Source organism: Ahaetulla prasina, chromosome 1 (genome assembly GCF_028640845.1).
Source record: "Ahaetulla prasina isolate Xishuangbanna chromosome 1, ASM2864084v1, whole genome shotgun sequence".
In the NCBI taxonomy this organism is placed as follows: domain Eukaryota; kingdom Metazoa; phylum Chordata; class Lepidosauria; order Squamata; family Colubridae; genus Ahaetulla; species Ahaetulla prasina.
In genome coordinates, this window is record NC_080539.1 from 47,195,279 (window position 1) to 47,217,789 (window position 22,511).

The 22,511-nt window shown below is 41.9% G+C and overlaps 1 protein-coding gene across 1 annotated transcript in view; it reads right to left on the reverse strand.

Moving 5' to 3' along the window:
- BUB1 (BUB1 mitotic checkpoint serine/threonine kinase) overlaps window positions 1-1,713 on the reverse strand; it is a 40,396-nt gene extending 38,683 nt beyond the window's left edge. Inside the window, exon 1 of the mRNA XM_058165083.1 lies at window positions 1,569-1,713. Within this exon, the coding sequence (XP_058021066.1) occupies window positions 1,569-1,618 (50 nt within the window). The 5' untranslated portion in view covers window positions 1,619-1,713. The remainder of the gene's footprint in view (window positions 1-1,568) is intronic.
- Between the last annotated feature and the right edge of the window lie 20,798 nt (window positions 1,714-22,511).

Sequence of the window (22,511 nt, forward strand, 5' to 3'; positions counted from 1 at the left end):
ATGATTTCTTGAAAGATTCCTGACTACAAAACAGTACGCTTTCTCTGAAAGTAATGAAGACCAAAGCAACAGAACCTTAAATAAGGGAGTTGAAAAGTAAAAAAAGCCGATCAATGTGGACCAATTTCCACATCAGAATCTTCCTATAGAATCAAATGGCAACTACTGTATATAGCCAAGATTGCTATTGAAGTCAAATTACATAACAGTAGTGGCCAAAATTGTGGACATTTTGGGGAAAGTGTATTTTCTAAAACTAGCTAATAATACCACTTTTTTTCGGGGGAAGTAGTACCATAATGTTGTACCTTGATGAACGTATCTTTTCTTTTATGTACACTGAGAGCATATGCACCAAGACAAATTCCTTGTGTGTCCACTCACACTTGGCCAATAAAATTCTATTCTATTCTATTCTAAAATTATATATCAATGGAAAGATAATTTAATCAAGAATGTATTGCAATAACTTTTATGAAGGAAATGCAATTAGAATTGCAGTTACAGTATAAAGAAGAAAAGTGAAACACTTAGAAAAAGCAATATATACAAAAATTATCACCATGTCAGTTAATACTTAATTGGGTAACCTTTAGCCTTACACCTTCTCATGGAGTGAACCAAGTCTTTTAGTTCTGCAGTTGTTATAATGTGAAACCAAGATTGATTGAATGATTGCTTCTATTAACTGGGCTTTATTGCTGGGATGCTTCTGACTAACAAGTTTCTTTAATCGGATCAATAAATGTTCAATTGGGTTAAGGTCTGGGCTATTTCCAAGCCATTCCAGCCGTGGAATATGATTATCTTGAAACTACAAAAAAAAAGTGGTGTAATTAGCCATCAAACCTCAAAAGGTTTTTCTCAAAAGGTTTCCACAATTTTGGCCACTACTGTATGTTATGTTCTTAAAATACCTTTTGGCTCAGCAGAACAATATTAACCTATAATGTTAGCAAGCAAACATTATATACCATAATGTGTGTAAATTGCAGTAAAATAAACTGTTAACAGATAACGGTAAGCAAAATATACCCAGCCAAAGCCCAGGTAAACAAAACCCAAACTATTACTGACTTCCTTTCCCCCCCCAAAAAACAAACTAACTCCAGCTATCTGACAACTAAGAGCAAGGACAAAGCACTACTATCCCCAGGGACGACCATAGACTTTGTACTTCAGCTAAAAATGTTCAAGGGTTGCTCTCCCAGCACTGCTCCTCTTACAGAAACAAAAGAAGGAAGATATTTAACAGGTTCGTGTGTATTTATATAGATGCATATATATTGTAGTCTGAAATTGCTGTGCTTCAGTACTCCCTTGCACTTGCATGCTGAATGTAACGACTGCACGTAGGAATCTGCAGAGGGCAATTCCCATGCAAAAGATAACTCCCTCGCCGCCATCACAATTATAACCAGCCTCTTGAGTCTGGGTGAGATATGGCTAGAGGCAAAATGATGCTAGCCTGGCTGACCGTCGCAGGAGCCTGAAAGCGAGTACGGAAGAGATTCGTTCCGCCACAAATCCGCGGGAGGTGAGATTGCTTCGCCCTTCCAGTTACTCACTGTGCGCGAACTGAGAGATCCATGGTGACCTCCGAGCAGACGGCATCCATCGCAACTGGCAGGAAGCGTACAGAAAAATTCAAATCGTCCCGCGCAGAAGCACGGGCGCTCGGGTCTTACAATGATTGGTCAATGTCCCAGGAAGAGCAACCAATCAGGAGGACAGCTTGATTCTTTGGTTTATTAAAAGTTCCAAGTACCCTCGTAAGCAGGAAAAAAAGGATCGCGGCGCTGGATTTTCACTCCCAGTTGTAATTTGAACACCGCCATGCACGTGGCAGGAAAGCAAAAGGGAATCCGTCTTTCTAAAGCCCAGTCCCGTAGAACTGTGTTCAGGCTTTGGCTCCTCGGCTCATCTGAAAGTCGGAAATACAACTAATGTTTTAACTGAATTCTTAACGAAATATAGAAGTAGATCGTTAAAAAAGGAACTGCTCCACCCTGCAATCGATGTCTGATCCTTGCAAATGTTTACACTGCATCGGTACGCACGTTTGTGGAGACGTATGACGGCCTTATTAAGTCTTGCACCTTTCCCTAGTTCCTGTGTGAATGTCTATTTGTATGTGGATGTGTTATGTAAACATTCCTTTCTTTGATCTCTCAGTAGAAAGTCATCGTCCTTGTCATTACTACTTACAGATTTGCAATAAATGAACTCTAGCTTTTAAGCTATGTCAAGGGATATATTTCTTTGTTGCTAAGGTCCCCTGAATATTTTTTTACTATTGTTTCATTGTTATTGTTATTTTCTGAAATTCCACATTATTAAACCATTCCAGAAGAGGGTAGCAAATAGTATTTTTTTTTCTAAAAGACACACAAACACACTCACACACATAGAAAAAATGCCTTGCCTGTTTTTTAACAGATTTTAAAAGCTTGACCCTCTGGATGAATTAGCCTGTTTAAAATTAGAAATAGTTCTTCCATTGGCAACAGAAAATCAATCCTTTGCAGTAAATATAAGATGCTTGCTGACATTTTACAATGCACTTTTTTTTCTTCTTCCAATCATGTCCAATCCTTGGAGCGGGCCTGGCCAAGACCTTGCAGCTTTCTTGGCAAGGTTTTTCAAAAGTGGTTTGCCTTTGTCTCCTTCATAGGTCTAAGAAAAACTGACTAGTCAGAGGTCACCCAGATGGCTTTATACTTAAGGCAGGACTAGAACTCACAGTCTCCCAGTTTCTAGTCTGATGCCTTTACTACACCAAACTGGCACTCGTGATTCTACACAGGTTCATACTAAGTCCATTCATTTCAGAGGAAATTATTTCCAGGTAAATGTTTACTATTTTTTATTTGTGTACATAGTTAATGGGGAAAACAGACCATAATAGGCAATATGAAAATAACAAGAAAATTAATGTTATGTGGTTTCAGGCTTAAAATCAACACATTTATTATTGCAGAAGGACATCCATCCAAAAATATAGCATGCAGCTTGTATTCCAATGCTTTACCTGTCTGTTCAAAGAAACTGTGTTTTGGTGAATTTACTGTCAAGAAAGGACTTTAAAACCTAGCCACACATTTTTAGTCAATTATGCAGATAGTCCTTGTTTAGTGGCCACAGTTTGGACCACAGCAACTCAATGGTTAAGTGAAATTGTTGCTTAATGAAATTGTAACTATGCTTATGATATTACTTCAGTTTTCCTTTGTTTTACAGATCCATAAAGGTCAAAAATATGAAGACTGGTCATAAAAGTTACGTTTTCATCAGCACTGTAACTATGAATGGTTGCTAAATGAGACAGTCACAAAACAAGGGCTACTTGTAATAGCAATTTTGTGTGAGAGGTGCCTCAGGACTGACTCCTAGTGTCTGTCTGGGCAAGTCCGTGCAGTTTCCTTGGTAAGATTTCAGCATAATTTGCCATTGTCAACTTCCTAGGACTAAGAAAGAGTGTTTGGCCCAAGATTACCAAACTGGCTTCATGCCTACCGTGTTTCCCCAAAAATAAGACCCTGTCTTATATTTTTTTGAACCCTGAAATAAGCACTTGGCCTTATTGCCATGCGCTCAAAAGCCCGATTGGGCTTATTATCAGGGGATGTCTTATTTTGGGGGAAATAGGGTATGCTTTGACTGAACTCAGGATCTCCTGATTTCTAACCTGGTACCTTAACCAATACATCAACTGATTATCATAGTAGCAATAAGTTTTTTTAAAAAATTAAGGATGCAATACTGTAATTCTTAGGGGGCATTACAAGGGCTGCAGGTATTTTTAGATCTCCTTAAGGGGAAAGTTGACCCTCTGCTTTAAAAAAGCTCACAGTCCTAAAGCTGCAGAAACGCAAGCTTCTCTAATACCAGAATTCAATGGTATAAAAGAGACCAGAAAGGCAATCTGGGAGCATTCCATGGAGGAGAGGTTACGGATCTACAGATTTGCTATGTTCAGAGTCATTATGCGAACAGGGAGGAAATGGTGCTAGTTCTGAATCAGGCATAGTTTTTTTCCTTCTCATCAGAATCAGTGAGGAAAAAAGATAAAATAAAAGAAAGTTAGATGTCTAATAAAAGCAGGGGAGAATCTCATGTCCTGATGGCCTGCTTTAGTTTGGTCCCTCTCTCTTTGCCTGGTCTGTGTCTTTGGTATAGTTTGAATTCTTGCTTTTTTCCTTTATGATGTCCTAGAGTAGGGGTCCCCAATTCCCAATCCATGGACCGGTATTGGACTGTGGCATGCTAGAAACCGGTCCATACAAACAAAGCCCTGTCCAGGGCATGCAGGCAGCATGTGAAGCCAGGCCCCCTCTGGTCCCTGAAAAAATCTCTTCATGGAACTGGTCCCTGATGCCCAAAAGGTTGGGGGCCATTGTCCTAGAGCATATTTCTCTATAGCTCCAAAAGTTATAAAGCATTTAGAAGGCCACATGTTGATAGATTTCAATAAATTTCAATTAAAACATATTACTATATTTTACCTTTTTATATTGAAGTAGCATTTTTTTTTAATAAAACTGTGTGATTTATAGAAGTTGTTAAGTGCCTTTGGTGCTTTTCCACACAGTATCAGACCAATTAATCTCAGTTAGTTTTTAATGCAGTCAGGTGTGTATGGTTGTAGCCTAGGCTTTTGTTTTGTATAAATGTCTTTTCAGATTTAATAAGAAATATCTGGGTGTCAAGTGAGCCATGCCAAGATTGACTGTAAATCTGATTGGCTACAAGATACCTTCTTGGTAGCTGGCAAAATATATATTCTTTTTTGCATACATTATTCTCATCTTCAACTGACCAAGTACCTTGCAAGTATGTGTCAATTCCCATATCATAAAATTATGTGTTGGATCTTGAGCTTTGGTTTGGCTTTGACCTAGGGAAGTATATGAATAATAAGTATATGTTACATACATTTAAGTACATATAAGAAACATGAATATAAGGGGAAACTTCCTGATGGTAAAATCTGTGGAACCATGGAACACTCTGCCTCTGGTTTTTAAGAAAAGGCTAAACAGCTACTTCCCAAGGATGGTTTAATTGATTTTCCTGAGCATTGTAGAGAATTGAGCTACCCAACTTTTGTGGTCCCTCCCAGCTCCACAATTCTATGATTTCATAAGCTGGGTCATTGTGGTTACTAAAACGTGAATTATATCTTAATGTATATGTGAAATGTATTCAATAAATTGTGGTTAGGAAAACTAATAGTCATCCCGATGTATGAGTATGTCATTCTCTTTGGTCATATTCTACCTGATAGGATATATGGCTGAGGAGGCATCATGTTTATCAAACTGTGCTTTTTGCAGAAAACCTGGGCTGAAACAGAGTGAGCCAAAATGATTATCAACAAAATTCATTATTAACTAATTTTTATATAACCAAAGTAGCACTACAGGTTACAAAGGTAATTATAAGTAAATGTGTAGGGTCTCCAGTGTTTACAAACATGAGATGTTCTTAGGAGGCTTCCCTGAAAATAGCTGCATGCGGCCTATTTCAAGGGGGAATGGAATGGGGTACTTTGGCAAAAGGCATGGCCAGCTGGCTCTACATGTGTACTTTTCATCTTAAAGATAAGCAAATCTAAGCTGATGTAGAGGCCTGCCTGGGAACCTTATGGCAGCTAATAAGAGTTGGGGGTCTGAGTTTAATAAATAAATTCCTGGTGATGTAGCTCTTTGTCTGGAAGTGATCATGCAGAAAAGCTCTTAAATAAAGGATGGATGTCTTCTGGAGCTTGCTTTATGATTTACATTTTCCAATGTGAACATTCATCATTGTACAGGAAAAGACACATGATGTATGAGTGGTGGCCCAAGTGTACTTTTCATTACAGGTACACATATCAGACAGATTGAAAAAGCTGCTAGCTGGGAAGAGACCCTAAAAATGTGGCTTTGTTATGTCCAACAAGGCTTTGAACTAGTCTGACTCGATTAAGTTGTAAAAAAGACCAAACGTATGGCAAAGTGTCCAAGCATTTCAAATACACTTTTTAAAAATACAACAAGAACAAGTGGTGAACGATAAAATATCACTGACTAGAACAAAAGTTCCATTTGGTCTTCGGCTTGCACTGGAAATGTGAACATTTGCTCTGCTTTGATTAACCCACTTTCAATCTGAGAGTTTGGAAGAGCTGATAATCCTTTCTTTTTTCTTTAAAACAAGGAACTCTAAAGCAGGGGTCTCCAATCTTGGCAACTTTAAGATTTGTGGACTTCAACTCCCACAATTCCTCAGCCAGCAAAGCTTCATCTTGTGGAGTTGAACTCCATAAGTTAAAGTTGCCAAGATTAGAGACCCCTGCTCTAAAGGCTTGAAGCAACCTTAGCAATGATCTCTGCTGAAATTCTGTTCCCTTCTTTTTTTGTTATCTTCATGGTAAAAGGTATTCATGGAACCTCCCTTTAGAGAAGATTCATTTCAGAACTTTCATCTACACAGCAAAGATTTCCTAAAGTGTAGGTGGTGCCTTTCTCTCGCAAGTTTCTAAATCGTCTTAATATCTCCCTCCGTTCCTTCTGCTTTTCTCCCTCACAAATATACACCACTGCTCTTATATCATGTATTTGTCATGTGTTTTTCAACCTCAACAACTTTATTAAGTATGGGCCTCAATTTCCAGAATTCGCCAACTAGTATGTTGGATGGGGAATCCTAGGAAGTGAAGTCCACATACCTTAAACTTAAGGTTGAGAAACACTGATGTGTCCTAATGAAGTTACATTTCAGCATTAAATTTCAAAACAGGTCTTGCCTTCTATCTTTGGTTAAATCAGTTAAGTTCTCTAAGTACATTAAACTATAAGTTTCATCATCTTCTGATAGGGTGAAAGAGCAGGTACATGCTATTTGGTCTCCTGATCATATGAGATATGATTCACTCGACAACAAATATTTTGCTTCCTGAACACTTTTGGGTGTGTTGTACATATTTTTCATACCCCCATCAGAGCATACAACAACTCAAATAAGTATTGCTCCGACTATTCTAAGCAACTATTCTAAGACTATTCTAAGCAAAGTTCAGTGGTGGGTTTCAAATTTTTTTACTACTGGTTCTGTGGGTGTGGCTTTGTGGGCGTGGCAGAGGAAGGATACTATAAAATCTTCATTCCCTCCCCATTCCAGGGGAAGGTTACTGCAAAATCCTCATTTCCTCCCGATAAACTGGGACTCGGGAGGCAGAGAATAGATGTGGATGGGGCCAATCAGAATTTTTACTACCGGTTCTCCAAACTACTCAAACTTTCCGCTACCAGTTCTCCAGAACTGGTCAGAACTTGCTGAAACCCACCTCTGAACCAGTTGTGCCTCAGTGTTTGGTGGAAAGTGATTTGAGCATAGCAATTTTCCAGGACTATGAGTATGTGAGTGAGTAAATGAAGGCAAATATACATGTCTCAGGGCCATGAGTGACCATAAGCCGAACCTGGGAGCATGTGGGTATCATTGGAGAGTTAATGCATAACAGGAAAATACAAGAAATTAAGAGTATAACCCATAGAAAATATATAGAAGCAAAAGTTGGACTTTAGGAAGCAGGATAGGAAGATTATTGACATTTTTAAACTTTGGTGTTGGAGAAGACTTCCAAAAGTATTGTAAACAACCAAGAAAATTAATTGATGCATCATCAAACAAATCAGCCCAGCATTGTCATTAAAGGCACAAATGACAAGGCTCAAATTATCTTACTCTGGATATATGCAAAGACCCAGATGTCTGGAAAAGACTCTAATGCTGGGAAAATAGAGGGAAACAGAAGTGGATGACCAGCAACAAGGTGGATGGGCTTAGTTATAGTGACAATGAGTGCACTATTGCAGGGGTCTCCAACCTTGGCAACTTTAAGACTTCAACTCCCAGAATTCTGGGAGTTGAAGTCCACAAGTTTTAAAGTTGCCAAGGTTGGAGACCCCTACTCTATTGGGAGACTTGAAAGAACAGATTAGGGACGGATCTTTTGGAATAAAATCTGTCATTGTGGTTACTAGATGTTAAAAACAACTTGATAGCACATAGTCAAATCAATGATTACTTGAGAGAATACAGTTTAATTTGCCGGCTAAAACAATTGCTGACCATCCATCTTTCCAATAATTAATCTCAAAAAGGGATTTTATTAATATATGCCTCTTGGTGAGCTTTGAAAATTTTATTTCATATAATGAAGTAAAGTTTACATAGCTCACTAGTAGCAGCTGGACATGCAATATTCCATTACACACATGATAGGGCCCTAAAAGTTTACACCACCCAGGCCCTTTCAAAATGCCAGTCTCTCCTACACATTCCTTCTTTCAGTATCACTGAAGCATTTGGGCAAATCTTCATGGCCATGGGAGCTTGAGGTACACCAAGGATTCCTAATTTCTAATGGTTGTCTTCAATGTTCACTTGCCTTGTTTGCACTATAATTGGTAGTACCAACAGGAATGCAAAAATGTTGCTTCAAAATATTTGAAGTCCTGTTTTAAGAATAGTTTAAAATTGAGCATCGTATATTCCAATTTCGGTGAACTTCCAGAGTTTGGTAAAATGCAGCATTTGTTTTTGTTTTGTTTTGCTTTGTTTAATAAAAAATGAGTATCATTTCCAGTCCCAGGAAAGAATTGCTCCACTATAAAGGGGCATTCATTAGAGCCCACCACAAATATTGTGCCTGGTTTGGGCACTCCTTTTAAGGAAAGTTCAGAACAATGGAACTTTTAATACTGAGAATGATCAGGAGACTGGAACCCTAGTTCTAGCAAGGAAGACTGAAGGAGCTGGGCATATTCAGCTTTGAAAAAAGAGAATGAAGGACATGGTAGGGCATTTCAGCACCTGGACCACAGAAGAAAGCCGTTTTTATTGTTTCAAAGGGCAAACCATGGATAAAGGGACTTCAATTACAAGAAGACAGGTTCCAATTTAACATGGGGGGGGGGAATCCCTCCTATTAAGAGTCAGTGACCAAAAGAAATGATAGTGCTGTGTTCAAGTGAGTCCAAACACACTTCTCCCCGGGATGTCTTAATTTGAATTCCTATCCTGAGCAGGGGTTGAACTCAGTGGTCTATATGACCCCTTCCAGTTCTTGACTCTATGAAGTGACTCTGAAATTTAAATGATTAAAAACAACAACAATACAAACAGTAACATCAAAACTAAAAGCCCTGAGTAAAGGGAAAAAATGGTCATGGAATTCGGCAGCACGTGAGCTTCCTTGGAAGAGCAGCTAGCAAAGCGAGCAATGCAATCAATAAGGCCTTTTCCTTGGTCAGCAGCCAAAAGATCTCTGATGGCAGCCTTAGCAGGATCACCAATCAAACTTACTTTGTAGTATCAACACGTAGTCCACTTTTGAATCAAATGATTGAAGTAACTCAGAATAACTTGAAAGCCTGCAGATTGAAAGAAAAACAAACAGACTGCTCAGGGATTCAGTACACATATTCACATACACATACAGAGAAGCTACCAGTTTTTAAAGTTCTGGCTGCCAAAAGATCCAAAATGTGCTTTCAGAATAATAGAATAAAAGAGTTGGAAGAGACCTTGGGGATCTTCTAGTCCAACCCGCTACTCATGCAGGAGACCATTTCAAACAAGTGGTTGTCCAATCTCTTCTTAAAAACCTCCAGTGATGAAGCACATACAGTTTCTGAAGGCAAGCCAATCCATTGATTACCTGTTCTGTTCGGAAATTTCTCCTTAGTTCTAGGTTGGTTCTCTCCTTAGTTTTCATCCATTGCTTCTTGTTCTGCCTTCAGGTGCTTTGGAGAATAGTTTGACTCCCTCTTCTTTCTGCCAGCCCCTTATATATATTGGAACACTGCTGTCATGTCACCTCTAGTCCTTCTTTTCATTAAACTAGATATACCCAATTCCAGCAACTGTACTTCTGAACGCGAAGCACGTGCTCAGTGAACCAGTTGTTACACTGGTTGAATCCCACCACTGGTACAGTCCCCTAATCACCTTTGTTGCTCTTCTCTGCACTCTTTCTAGTGTCTCAATTTGTTCTTTATATCATGGCGACCAAAACTGGATGCAATATTCATCCAGTGAGGTCTTATCCAGTACCAACACTTCACGTGATCTTGTTCTATCCCTCTATTAACGCAGCCTAGAATTGCATTAGCATTTCTGGCAGCTACAGCAGATTGCTGGCTCATATTTAAGTGATTGTCCACTAGGACTCCAAGATTCTTATCACAGTTACTATTATTGGCACAGGTACCACCTATTCTATACCTATGCTTTTGGTTTTTCTTGCCTAAATTTCTTCAATTCTCCAGTCCCAGAGATACTGGTAGTTACATATTCTTTCTTTTTTTTTTCTTTTTAATTATTTTTATTCAACATTTACCTCTTTAAAATCTTTGTTACATTTTTACAGCTTTCCGATATCTTTAGTAATATCTTTAGTAATATCTGTTTTATCTTTTGACCAACTACACTGTATACATATAGATTTTGTTTGTTACTTATTCATATAATCACTACATTATATACGTGCCTACTACACATTAAACACTGCATTTCACTATAATATCTTCTCTTATACTATACATTATACATTAATTTTAGATTTCTTTTCCAGCCAATTATACCATCTGTGCCATATTTCATAGTAAATTGTTTCTTCTCTGTCTTTAAGTTCCATATTAGTATTATATTGGTAATTACATATTCTTTCAAATAGCAATGAAGCAAGGCAAGTGTGCTGCAAATGCCTCTTCCTTGTCCAGTTGATCTTCCTCTTCTCATTGTGTTCTTCCTGGCAAAAAGGGCAGTTCTTCAGAGGCCCTTCATTTCAGGCTGGTCACAACGGCCAGAATGTGCCTCATTTCATTTCTGCAGTCCAAGAGTGATGATGATCTCACAGGTTCATGTGGTGAAATCTCTTAGAACCGAGGCTCAAGTTATGAGTCACTGTAATCCTTTTTTGATCCATCTGTGGAATTCCCATTGGACTCTGAAATCATGGAAGATCAGTAAGTGAGCATGTAAATGTGCAAATAAACAAATTTCCGAAAGCCCATAGACTAAAATATGAAATGTTAAGAGGGATAAAAAAAAATCTGAGCCCTTTTTAATTCATAAATTTTTCTTCCTAACTGTAATGGAATTTGATTTTCTTTCTTTTTATTATTAAACTATCAGACTTTCCAGTGATGAAAACTGCAGGCAGCATGCCAATCTGCCTTACAATAACACAGCAGTAGCCTGTATGAAATCATTTTTCTATACTGATAACACGTTGTCAATTCAGCCAGCAGTAGCATTAAATTATTGCAGACATAAACCCTCACCAACAGTAGCATGAAACGATCATGCAAATGAACTCAGCCAGCTAAAGAATCAAAGCAACAGGGAAAACCCATCCACCCACTCCATGCACACCAGCCGTTCTTCCTCAAAACACTGTATTTGCAGTGCCAAAAGGTCCCTTCACTGGAAACAGTGGTTGTCTTTATTATGATGGATGGGCTAACTCCTAGACTGCAAGTGTCAAAGCAATCCTATCTTTGCAGCAAGTCCAGATAGTGCATTTTCACGGAGCTGCAAGTGGTAAGGGAGCAATCTATCTTTACAGACTATACATTTTTTGTTTCCTACACAGTTCCAGGTGGGATAACTTTTGCAATCTCCTAGCATTATTTAAGTTGTATTTTACAAAACCCACGATAAATCCAATCCTACACAGAAATAAAACCAGTGTGATTTATTGAGAAGTCTACCCTCCTGGATATTGCTAACCCATTTTTGGCCATGCTGTTTGGAGCTGCAGAGAACTGTAGTTCAACAGCTTTAGCCAGGCTTAACATTCTGCTTTTCATGATTTTAAGAGAAGAGATCTAACAACACCCATTTCAAGGACATCCTTGACCTTATCCAGAAGAGAGTGAGTCACTGTTTCATAATTCATAAATCCTCTGCTAGTCTGGGTGGATTGGTGAGAACTTATACTTTCAATTTGTGGACCTGTCAACAGAAATCGCCCAAAGGATTACCACATTTTGCCCATTTGCTATTACTACTGGAAGGGGACTAGCAGTTTAGTTCCAATTTGTTAACAAGGAATATTTTGTGGTGTTGTTGTCGGGTCTTAGAATAGTTTTTCATAGCCTACCACATTGTTAGAGTAATCCATTTTAATATTGCTTTTACTTTTTATCTTGAATGAACTGTGCCTGATATAATTGGTCCTTGATCATAAATAAAATAAAAATAATAAAAATTAGCAGCTGGAGAACTGCCAATTCCCCACTTGTGACTATAGGTCAGTGCCAGGGAAGAACATGGTTTGTCCATTATTCCTGCTTTTAAAATATTCCTTTTCCAATGTTGTTTTAAACAGCTTTTCAATACCAGAGACAAGGCACTGCCTTTTTTGCCTTGCTTCAGGCTCTAAGAAGCCACACTGGTTTGCGAATTCTGGGAGCTGTAGTCCCTACCTTTCTACAAGGTGCTAAATAAAGGAAAGCTGCTGTAAAATCACCTCTATGAAACGCTTTCTTTGTCCTTTTTTTCTTCTTTCATACAGATTAAGGCTGTTTCTAAGATAATCATCAACTTCTGTCTATACAACTGTACAGGTAAAGCAGCTAAAGCTATATTGTGGCTAGTGCAATGAAGAGGAAGTTACTCCCAAAGTTCATAGAAAGGACTTCTAGAGCAGGGTTCACCAACCTTTCGGACCTCAGAGACCACTAAATTCATAATTTTAAATCCTGCAGACCACTAATATGATCTGCCTAATGACCGGCTGGGTGGGCATGGCCAACTCAATGTCATTCATGTCAAGGGATGCCTTGCCAGCCTCTACTTGCCCCTCCCCTCCTGGCCATTCCTCGCCTCCCTGCCTGGACTCGTTATAGCCCCAACAGGAAGCAGTTATTGGAGCTAAGCAGCCACCACAAGAAAGAATTGGCAAAACAGCTCAGTTCAAATTGGATCTGACCAAGAAGGAGACTCAGTAAAAGCACCTCACTGAGGACTACGAGCATAGGCTTTCCAAACAGAGGGAAGACCTGCAGGAGTGCAAGGCCAGGTACAGGCACCTGGAGGCTCAGCAGGTTGAGATGGTCAGCCAGTTCCAGGCCATGATGCAATCCCACTTGAACAAGGTCCTCCAGCTCTTCGCCACCAGCGACATTTCCCTCCAGCCTTCACCCAAAGCCCCGCACCAGGAGGCTGAAGCAGATCCCAAGTCAAAATTTCTGCCCCCCTCCGACCCACACAAAAAGACCCTGAAGGGGGAGACTCTCCGTAGCAACACAAATTTTCATTGCATGTATCTGTCCCAGGGGCTGTAGTTTGAGGACCCCTGATTTAGTGCAATATAAAAAATGCAAATAATTTTCCTGCAGACCACCAGTGGTCCATGGACCACCAGTTGGTGACCACTGTTCTAGAGCATTACAATCTTACATGTCAAATCCCAATTTGAAGAGATCCTTGGTTTACCTTCTACTTAGTTCCTTCAGTCTGAATTTGATTGAATAGGTGCCATCCAGTTGTTGATTCTTAGTGACCACATAGATATATCTTCTCCCAAAAGTTCCTTCAGAGTGGGACAGTAATTCATTAGTAAATCATTAATGATCCAAGGAAAATCAAGGAATTAAGCAATGTCCCCTTTTGTTTGTCATCACTCTGTTTCTCATATCTTATAGTATTTTTATTTATATATTTGTTGAAATAGAATTTGAAATAAATTATATTAAATACAAGCAATTTCAGATGCAACTGATGCTGACATCCATTCAGGTTCATGGGGAGTTACTAAAATGCCCGTAGTACGATATAGAACTATAAAGCAATAAAATTACTGCAGTAGTACAACATTACAACATTCAACAACAGTACAACATTCACAATACGCAACACAAACAATAAAGCATCCATGTCTTGATAGTAAAGCTCAAAACAGATTTTTATGCCAGCCAGCCGTAAAAAATTGCCAGGATGCCATTAACTTTGGAACATCTGCAAACTTTCATCACATATGGCTAGATAAATACTGCATTATATACTATATTATTGTACCAACTATAGCAACATTTCTATCAGTGATACCATACAGAATAAACTGTTCATTTTTCTAGGGAAATCTTTTTTAAAAAATATGTTATGACTGAGATCCAAATAAAAACTATTATTGTGGTGTTTTTTTTAAGGATTCATCCCTCAGGGGAATGTGGATTCATCGTGCACCTAACTGATCAAATCAAACAGTTTTTACAGCTGCAGTAAAGCTTACAATTGAAGGCTGGTGAGAAGATGCTGATCAGCCTATGGCCAAGTGCTGGAGAGGAACGTGCCAGAATGGTCAGTGGCAGCAGTGTGAAGATACTATGAAAATAGGATGGGACTTGTAAATTGGGAAGCCTCCCTGCCAAGCTACTCCACAAGGATGCTGTTGCAGGAAAATATTAGATGAGATGGTCATCTGTAAAAGCATGGAGTTCCTCGGAAAAGTGAGATGTAAGTTTAATAAACAAGCAAATAAATAAGAACGAGGAAGTCTAATGTTGCTGTCAAAGGAGTTGTTTCCTCCTATTGTCATTTCTGAGTGGGAGGGGGATGGGGACAGTGCTGATCAGGAACATAGCAGAGGTGATGGATTAAATCTATAATCCCACTCTGAGTCAAAAAAAAATCCAATTTAAAACCTCAATACCACAAGTCATATAGGGCAAACCAAGTGACTAACACCACATCAAGCTTCACTTGCTATATTTTTTTTTTAAAGCGATGCAGGTGTTTCTGTGTTTTTAAAACGTTTGCTGTTGAAAAAGATGGCATTTCTCATATAGTGCTTTGTCTAGAGCTGCTGCAATATTTTAAAGGTCAAACGACACAAACAGGATCAGCCTAGGCTTGCCTTTGGCACATGTGGCTTAAACTGATTCCTATCTGCAAAGACAAGCTTGAGAGAACTTTGAGTGATAGCACCAGAAGGAGAAGCGACGTTCTTTTCAGCCTGTTGCTATGGCTCAGAATGAAATCTCTGTCGAAAAGTCCCAAGGCTGACTTCTCACTTGAGTAGTCGATAGCTGAGCATTGGTGTCCAGTGATGGCAGTTGAAAAATTAACTGTAAGCTACCATTTATAAACCTGGGATTGCATTCAGACTGGAAAAACTCCAGTCCTGTGAAAGATAACATCTCCCACACAGAGCTGAAACTAAGAGCAGAAAAGTTCAATCAAGGGGAAAAGTCCAACAGATTCTGTGGTTTCAAAAGATGTAGAGATATGCTAGCAGTTGTTATACCTGCTGCTATACATAATTTAAGCATTCAAATCCTCCTTACTTTATGTAATCAGCAAAGGAGATGGTAAAACTCTTCCTCAGCTGTTCTTTTTCGGAATGAAATTTAATACAGGAAGTCCTCAACTTACAACCACAATTGAGCCCAGAATTTATGTTGCTAAGTGGGACATTTGTTAAGTGAGTTTTGCCCCATTTTACGACTTTTCTCACCAAATTTGTTAAATGGAACATTGGCTTACCTGAAGGTTCCTTCTATGTACACTGCGTGAGAGTCCAAAGCAATGGGTTGTTAACTTCATCTGATTGGCCTGAGACTGAGTTGAATTTGTTTAAACACACCTCCTCTTCCTGCTTAGCTCCAGTTTATTAACGAAGAAGCGGTATTGGAGAAGACGTACTCAATTTGAAACTGGAAAAAACGGAACAATAACCTCCAGATTCCTGTATATAGACAAAAACAATAAGTAAAATAGGAGGGGTTGGACTCTCACGCAGCGTACATAGAAGGAACCTTCAGGTAAGCCAATGTTCCTTCTCCTGTACGCTGCTAAGAGAGTCCAAAGCAATGGGATATACCCAAGCTAAATATCCCTAGGGCGGGAAAGGAAAAATTAGGAAGACTCAGCAACAGGAAGAACTCGCTGCAGGACCCTCCGTCCGAATGAGGCCTTGGCTGAGGCAAATTGGTCCATCTTGTAGTTTTTAATAAATGGCAAAGGAGAGGCCCACGTGGCTGCTCTGCAAATGTCCAAGATAGAGGCCTGGGTGGCCCAGGCAGCTGTGGTGGCCGCGCTGCGGGTGGAGTGTGTAGTGATGCGGCCTGGAAGATGGTGTTTCTGCTGGTCGTAGGCCGTGGAAATACAGGCCTTTATCCACCTGCCTATGGTGGATGGGGAGACTTTGGTGCCCAGAGCCCTTGGTTGAAAAGAAACAAATAGGGATTCTGTCTTCCTGAAAGGAGCTGTTCTGTTGAGGTAAATAAGCAGGGCCCTTCTTACGTCCAGCGTGTGCCATCGACGCTCTGATGGATGCTTGGGATGAGGACAAAAATCTGGTAAGATGACTTCTTGAGACCTATGAAAGCTTGTGTTGATTTTAGGAAGAAAGGTAGGGTCTAAACGGAGAATGACTCTGTTAGAGTGAAAAATGCATAAGTCCTTCGTGACCGAAAGGGCAGCGATCTCGGAGATCCTGCGGGCTGAGGTTATGGCTATGAGAAAGGCGACTTTAAAGGTTAAGAGCTTAAGACTGGAGGAGCTCAAGGGTTCAAAAGGGGAAGACGTAAGCTTCTGAAGGACAAGGGTTAGGTCCCAGGTAGGGTACCTGTGTACCGGAGGCGGTCGCAGATTGTAAGCTCCCCATAGAAAACGTCGGATACGGGGGTGTTGAGAAAGTGTGGAGGTCCCATCACAGAATAAAACAGTGGCAAGAGCTGCAACCTGCCGGCGGATGGTGTTGGTGGCTAAACCCTTGTCCAATCCGTCCTGGAGGAATTGCAGGATATGTCTAATGGAGGCAGAAGTAGGTTCTATTCGATGTCTAAGACACCAGCGATGGAATGATGACCATGTGGCCTCGTAAATACGCGTTGTGGATGGGCGTCTAGAAGCCAGAAGGGTGGAGATGACCCCCATGGAATGCTTTTCTTTCCTTAGTATCTCCCTGTCAAGTGCCAGACGGCTAGTTGGTAACATTGAGGTTCTGGGTGGAGAATGGCTCCTTGGCGTAGAGAAATCTGATCCGGTGGAATTCGCCAAGGTGGATTGACGGACAGGCTCACCAGATCCGCAAACCAACTCCGTCGAGGCCAGTAAGGGGCTATGAGGAGAACTTCTGCCTTCTGTTCCAAGATCCTTCGTATGACCCGTGGCAGAAGGGGGGTTGGGGGGAAGGCATAAAGAAGGCCCCGGGGCCACTGACATCGTAGGGCATCTGTTCCTTCTGCTCCTGGGGTTTGGAACCTGGAGAAGAACCTTGGAAGTTGTTTGTTGGTCAGGCTGGCAAAGAGGTCTACTCTTGCCCGAATTTGATCATGATTGTGAGAAACAGATCCGGATGCAGTTGCCACTCTGATTGATCGATGGTCGTCCTGCTCAGCCAATCCGCTTGTGTGTTGGCGACTCCGGATATGTGGGCTGCCTGTAGTGAGAGAAGATGTTTTTCTGCCCACAGGCCTATGGCTGCAGCCTCTTTCATCAATATGCGGGATCGGGTGCCTCCTTGACGGTTCACATGGGCCTTCGTGGTAGTGTTGTCCGTCAGCAGTAGCACATGATGGTTTGATAGCTGCGCTTGGAAGTACCTGAGAGCTAGATGAGCAGCTCTCATTTCCAACCAGTTGATGTCGTTCTTGAGGTCGTTGGGGGACCAACGACCCTGAGTCACCTGGTCTAATAGGTGGGCACCCCAGCCGTAGAGGCTTGCATCCGTGGTGAGGACAAGACGGCAATGTTCCTGGAATGAGCAGCCCTTTGTCAGGGCTGGAGACAGCCACCACTGTAGAGACTTTCTGACCTTTGGGGGCAGAGGAATTCTGATTTCGGTGTGGCTGTTGCCTGTTCTTTGGTGTGGGAGAAGTAACCATTGTAGGGGTCGTGAGTGAAGACGTGCCCAGGGCACGATCGACAGACAAGAGACCATCTTTCCCAATAACTGTGAGAGCAGTGAAAGTGGAACCCTCTTGAGTGCCTTTACCTTTTTTGTCGTGTCTCTTATGTTGAGGAGACGGTCTCGGGAAAGAAACACCTGGCAGGATCTGGTGTTGATTCTCGCTCCCAGATGGACAATTTCGGTCGTAGGCACTAGATGGCTCTTTGCTCTGTTGACCGAAAAGCCGTGATCCTGTAGGGATTGAATTGTTACCTGTAAGTCCCGTAACGCCTGCTGGGCGGAAGACGAGAGAATCAATATATCGTCCAGGTAACATTGCATTCTTACTGGAATTGTGCGAAGATGGGCCGCCACAGCATCCAGAATCTTGGTGAAGGTACGAGGAGCAGAAGATAGACCAAAGGGCAGGGCCCTGTATTGAAAGTGGGCTCCGGCATAACTGAACCTGAGAAAGTGTCTGTGGGCTGGTCTGATGGGTACATGTAGATAGGCCTCCTTGAGGTCGATGGATGTTAGATAGTCCCCTCTTCTGATGCTTCCTAAGATTGAATTGAGGGAGTGCATCTTGAATCTGCGATATTTGATATGAAGGTTCAGTTGCTTCAGGTCTAAGATGGCTCTGGTGCCGCCTGATTTTTTGTCCACTAGGAAAAGAATTGAATAGAAGCCGGTCCCCTGGTGAGGTTTGGGAACCGGTTCTATGGCACTGATGGACAGCAGGTGTTGAATCTCTTCTTCCATTTGAGCCCTCTTGGTGGGTTCTTTGGGAATCTGGCATTGGATGAATCTCCTCGGAGGATTTGAATTGAATTTGAGGGAGAGACCAAGGGTGATGGTTTGCAGTACCCAGGCATCGGTTGTCGTGTGGGACCAGGTAGGGACGAACTTGGTGAGACGACCGCCGATGGGATCCTGGTCGGGATAGTCATTTGTTCCTGCGATAAGGTCGAAAGCCTGATCCACGGGAGGGACGTCTGGTCTGGGATTGCCTGGTCCTGTCACGAAAGGACTGTCTGTCCTGAAACCTGTCAGGGGGAGGTTGGAGAAACATTGATAGGCCGAGGATTGGAATCCGGGATCCTGGGTGCGAAAAGGCTGTCTGCGGTAAGGAAGAGAAGGACGTCTGTCTGAACGTCTAGAGACGTAGGGAAGGATCTTACGTTTGTCCTTTCCCTCAACTAAAATAGGGTCTAGGGCTTCACCAAAGAGAGATCCACCCTTAAATGGGGCAGCCGCTAACCGCCATTTGGTCTTCATGTCGGCTTGCCATTGTCTGAGCCATAACAGCCTCCTGGAGGTGATGCTGGAGGCAAGGGCTCGGGATGCAAATTTTGCAGAATTAAGGGTGGCATCCGCAGTGTATTCAGCAGCCGCTACCAATTTATTTATGTCCTGATGTAATCTGGAGTCATCCTGAGGAATCCTCTCCTGCATTTGTCTGAGCCATATCAAAGAGGTTCTAGCAAAGAATGAGGCTGCTGTGGCAGATCTGATAGCCCAGGCAGCCGCTTGATGGGTTTTGCGGGTGGAGAGTTCCGCTCTGCGGTCCTCCGTTCGGAGACCCTCTGCTGCATCTGAAGGTATAATGTTGGAGGAAGAAGCCAAAGTGGCAATTGGGGTGTCTACGGTAGGAACCTTGAGGAGGTCCTCAAGATCTTGATCCGTCGTGTACATCTTTTTGTCTGAGCCACTAGGAGTAGGAATGGCACCAGGGTGACCCCATTGACGTTGGATGGTGTCTAAGAAGAGCTTGGGTGAAGGAATTACCCATTGCTCTGAGACTGGTCAGTAAAGAGGAATTTGTTGGGGTCTGACGGATCTGAAGCTCCCTCAGATTGGCGTAAGGCAACCCCCATGTTGGCCATAACTTTTGCCTTGTGTAGTAATGTGTAGAAAAGCTCATGGCGAAAAAGGCCGGTGGGAGCAGGTTTGTCTGGGGCAGACTCTTCGTCTTCAGACAGGTTATACTCTGCTATGTCTTCCTCCCCCAAAAAGGAGTCCTCACTATGGTGTGAAGGAGTTGGAGAGCGTGTGCGCAGTGCGCGTAGTCTGGGTGGGTGGCTATCAGAATGGAGTCTTTGGTCAGAGCTGCCCGAAGGAGATGGAGCTGGGAAACCTCTCTGAGTGAAGGCATTGTCAATGCCTTGAGAAATGGTTTGCATGATAAGATGACGTATATCCTGAGGAATGGCAGGAATACTGTCCTCTCTGTGGGAGACTCCCGCTGCTGTGGGAGTGAAGGTGGCAGAAGGTGCCTGATGTGGAGGCTCAGGCATGGATCTAGAAGAATCTCCAAAAACTGTACAAATTGTTTCCTGGTCTTCTCCTGAACCACTAGGGATAGTGGGAGACCATCCAGGCTGATTTAATAGAGGAGAATCTTCAGTTAGTGGAACAGAAGTTTCCCTGCCTTCCTCTGCTAATTTTTGTTTTGCTATATCAAATTGCCTATCCAAGGCCCGATGTCTTCTTGAGGCATCTCTCTCTGCAGCAGCAGAGGTTTGGAGAGAAGTAGAAGACTTAGATTTGGTGGCAGAAGCCCTTGATTTGGATCTGCTCTTGTGAGGGGGAGGAGCCACGCTAGTAAGGTGTCCTTGGGAGGGCGAGGCAGAAGCCCGGGAAGGAGATCTGCTGTGATCCGCCATCTTGGAAATGAGGCCTAGTGGTTATCAGAGGCCTTGGAATATATGCCCAAATAATATAGTGGCCCTGATCTGAGAATCCTGGAATAAGATCAAACAATAAGGGCCAGTTAGCACCAAGCTGACACCACAGCTGGATTCAAAGCATTCAAAAGCTGCCTGGGGGTTGCGTGGGGGGAGGTCCCCAAATGGCGTGAAGCAGGCACCACTGCTCCTAAAGCGCCTTTTTACTGCAGCGTTGGCAGGGGGAGCTAGCCTCCGACACCACGGATCTTTATCTCCACCCCTGCAAGCGCGAAACCAGCACCACGGCTTCTCCTGCGCTCCGCTGGCCTCCACTTACAGTTTGGAGAGGTCCAGTGATGTCCGTTCCTCAATCCGGCGATTCCACGAGGCTTGAGAGGCTTGGAGTGTAAAAAAATGGCCACCGGCCTTCGGGCGGCTCAGCTGAGTGGCGCTGGGCTGCGCGCGAAGCGCGAGCCTCTTTCCTTGCCGCTCCGGCTCCCAGCAGTCAAAGAAAAACAATTGGGCACTTTAAAAACTTTTTTTAAGAATTTTGCTATATTTATTGAAGTCCTATGAGCTGTAAAAGAGTCAAAAGCAATGGAGCTAAAGGAGGTAGTCTCTCTATGGCCGACTGAGTTAATAAACTGGAGCTAAACAGGAAGAGGAGGTGTGTTTAAACAAATTCAACTCAGTCTCAGGCCAATCAGATGACGTTAACAACCCATTGCTTTGGACTCTCTTAGCAGCGTACAAGAGAAGCATCATACTTGTGACATTGGTAACATGGTTGTTATGTGAATTTGGTGTGCCCATTGACTTTGCTTCTCTCTCTCTCTCCGTCCCTCCCTCCCTCCAAAAGAAAGCAAGATACAGAAAAATTTTTAACTGGTGGGAGAAAATAAAATTAAATAAGCTAATTATTACTATTTTAACTCAATTTAATTTTACTCTTAGAATCTGCTTAGATTCTATCTGCAGAAATCTGCAATTTAAAATAGGGTACGGGGGTGATGGGGTTGGAGGAAACCCTATTGTGACTTTTGGAACCCCAAGATGAACATACATGGAAGATGTTCAATAACTATTTAGAAAAAGTTCTGTTTCAAATATGTGGTTTCTGAAAAATGCCACCCGGATACTGAGCTTTTGTGATCTTCTGACAAGCAAAGTCAATGGGGAAGCCAGATTCACTTAACAGCCATGTTACTAATTTAACAACTGCTATGATTTAGTTAACAACTATGGCAAGTAAAGTTATAAAATGAGCCACGATGGTCCAGTGGTTAGAATGCAGTACTGCAGGCTACCTCTGCCCACTGCCAGCTGCCTGCGATTTGGAGGTTCAAATCTCACTGGCTCAAGGTGGACTCAGCCTTCCCTTTTTCCGAGGTGGGTAAAATGAGGAGCCAAATTTTTTGGGGAAATATGCTGATTCTGTAAACCGCTCAGAGAGGGCTGTAAAGCACTGTGAAGTGGTATATACTGTAACTCTAACTGCTATTGTTATTGCTAAAATGGGGCAAAATTCACTTAACAAAATGTCTTAGAATACAACATAAATTTTGGATTCAGTTGTGGCCATAAGTCAAGAACTACCTGTACATAAAGGGAAACATGAATACAGGTAGACCGCATCTTACAACAGTATATTTAGTGACCGTTTGAAGTTATAATGGCTCTGAAAAAATGACTTATAAACATTTTTCACACTTATGACCATTGCAGCATCCTTGTGGCCATGTGATCAAAATTCAGATGCTTGGCAGCTGGTTCATATTTATGATGGTTGCCATGACCTGTGATCATGTCATCAGCTTCTTCAAACTTCTGATAAGCAAAGTCAATGGGGAAACCAGATTCATTTAACAACCATGTTACTAACTTAACAACTGCAGTGATTTACATAATAACTGTGGCAAGAAAGATCGTAAAATGGCACTTAACAAATA